General features: G+C 28.4%; 1 protein-coding gene across 1 annotated transcript in view; it reads left to right on the top strand.

Annotated features, from left to right (window-relative positions):
- The window catches only part of LOC117169491 (keratin-associated protein 19-2-like), a 3,346-nt gene extending 2,839 nt beyond the window's left edge, over positions 1 to 507 (top strand). The window contains exon 3 of the mRNA XM_033355896.1: positions 79 to 507. Coding sequence (XP_033211787.1) covers positions 79 to 408 — 330 coding nt within the window. The 3' untranslated portion in view covers positions 409 to 507. The remainder of the gene's footprint in view (positions 1 to 78) is intronic.
- Positions 508 to 2,278: the final 1,771 nt, after the last annotated feature.

Below are 2,278 nucleotides of genomic sequence, written 5' to 3'. Positions count from 1 at the left end.
GGGGGGGGGGCTTCAATTTGACAGAATTCGATTTGATTAAAATATTGTAAAAATTATAAGACACTGAATAAATTTCAGGTCTTACCTTCCGTGACGAAAGTAATTTCACCATATGTGGCGCCAGCTGTAACCAAAATTGCCTACGGTCCATCGGTGGTGCACAGTCCAATCTATAAATACAGCACCTATGGTGGGTATGGACATGGGCTCGGATATGGCAGTTATGGCGGTTATGGTGGTTACGGATACGGATCTGGATTGTCTTATGGCCATGGACTTTATGGAGGCTATGGAGGTATCGGTTATGGTTATGGATCTGGTCTCGGATACGGTCTTGGAGGCTATGGAGGTTATGGATTAGGACACGGAGGATATGGTGGATATGGTGGATATGGCTACCTTCACTAAACCCCAAAGAAACCCAAACAGACGAAAGTGTCAACACCAAAAAATTCAAAAGACTAATATTGTACATACGTGTCGTATCGTATCATCCCCATAAATAAACGTTTTTACCCCTTCCTATAAAAAAGTCTTATTATTATAGTTTATCCCTTCTTTTCTTTAATATTCATTATTAATTTTTAACTTTTATTTGATAATTTTACAGTTTAGTTTTAATCCTAATTAGCGTTTGCTATTTAAGAGTTCCACTAATTTCATAAAGTTTAAAAATTCTTTTTATTTATTAATTATTATTGTTTTGTCCAGATTTCTGGAGGAGAAGTGTAAATCACTTAAAATTATCTGAGATATTGACGATCATGTCAGTTAGCAAGTTTATAAAAAAAATCAATGCCAATAGTTTATAAAGATTATGAAGATTATAAACATTTCGTAAGTTTTGTGCAGAATCGTCAATATTAGACGAATCGAGTTGAAATTTAACACTTCTTTTTAAAAATTAGATACATAATACAACTGAATAATTAATTTCTAAATATCGGTTCCATAGGTCTGCTTCATTAAGTCCTGTAAAGTCCACATCAGTGAAAATGGTATTTTTTTAGTTTTTGGTGATAATTCTTTTATTTTTTTGTAGTCGGAGTGCAAATTGTTTGTAATACAAAAATAATTACTTTTTTCTAATGATCAATTATTTCAAAACAAATTCTAAATAATTTAATATTATTTATAGAGAATTTCTGTGAGAATAAAGGTAAAAAGTATCGTGTTTTTTTATGAATGTTCAAACTTGCAAGTTTTTAGTTAGAGCGAGAAAATATTTCATTAAAGTTAACAAAATTAACTGTTTAAACAGTTTATTATTGTTAATAGCACTTCATCTTAGAAGATTGCTAGAGAGTTGCGGTCTTTTAAAACAAATTTGCAAAATTGTTTAAAATTTTCACTCATAGTGAGGTAATAATTAATGCAACTTAAAAATAGTCATGCTTCTGTATGAATAAATATGAGGTAAATGAATAGGCTTTGAGAATTTAATTAAGAAAAAATGCCCACAAGAAAATAACTAGTTATTTGTTAAAGCAATAAGGTTTGTTAGCCTTAGTTTGACTAATTATTTTTCCCAAGTTTGATTAAAATTATGTGAAAAAAATTATAACTTTATGGCATTTCTTCAAGAAAAGATAGCTATAAACAATAATGTATTCTTTAAACAACGATGTTTATTAACTTATTTAATTATTACCTCGTTGAAACTGAAAAGTTGACAAAGAGTTCAAAATTGCAGAGAAAAGATCAACTTTGTTGCATTATACTAAGATAATATTTTTATAAGTAATGATAAATTGTTTAAACCATTTGTTTTAATTATTAACTTTTTTTTTTTAATAATTTCCAGTATGCCATTTGAGCTAAAGTAAAAGTGAGACTTTTGTCTTCGCTGGGAACCAAACTAGCTATCTTTAGAAGTCTTCTAAAATGAAAAAAAATCATTAAGATTAAAAACAATATTTAAAAAAAAGTATTTTTTATTGAATTTTCGAATGAAAAATAAAATAACGTCGTATTTTTTTTAGGAAATCATCATTGATGATTCCAACAAAAAGTTGGAAATTTCGAATAAAACAATAACTTTGCAATATTATTTAAAAATATTATTATTATAAGTAATGATAAATTATTTAAACAATCAAGTTCGTTGACTTTCATCAATTATTACCTTGCTCGATTACCTTGCTCGATTACCTTGCTCGACACAAATTTGGAAGTTTCAGAATAAATCACAATTTTCTGGCATCATTCGAAATTAATATGACTATAAGTAGTAATAAATTGTTTAAACAATGGCCTCTGTTTACTTTGTGTATTATTT

The sequence above is a fragment of the Belonocnema kinseyi genome, chromosome 3, assembly GCF_010883055.1.
Source record: "Belonocnema kinseyi isolate 2016_QV_RU_SX_M_011 chromosome 3, B_treatae_v1, whole genome shotgun sequence".
Lineage (NCBI taxonomy): Eukaryota > Metazoa > Arthropoda > Insecta > Hymenoptera > Cynipidae > Belonocnema > Belonocnema kinseyi.
This window is presented reverse-complemented; position numbering and strand designations above follow the sequence as displayed.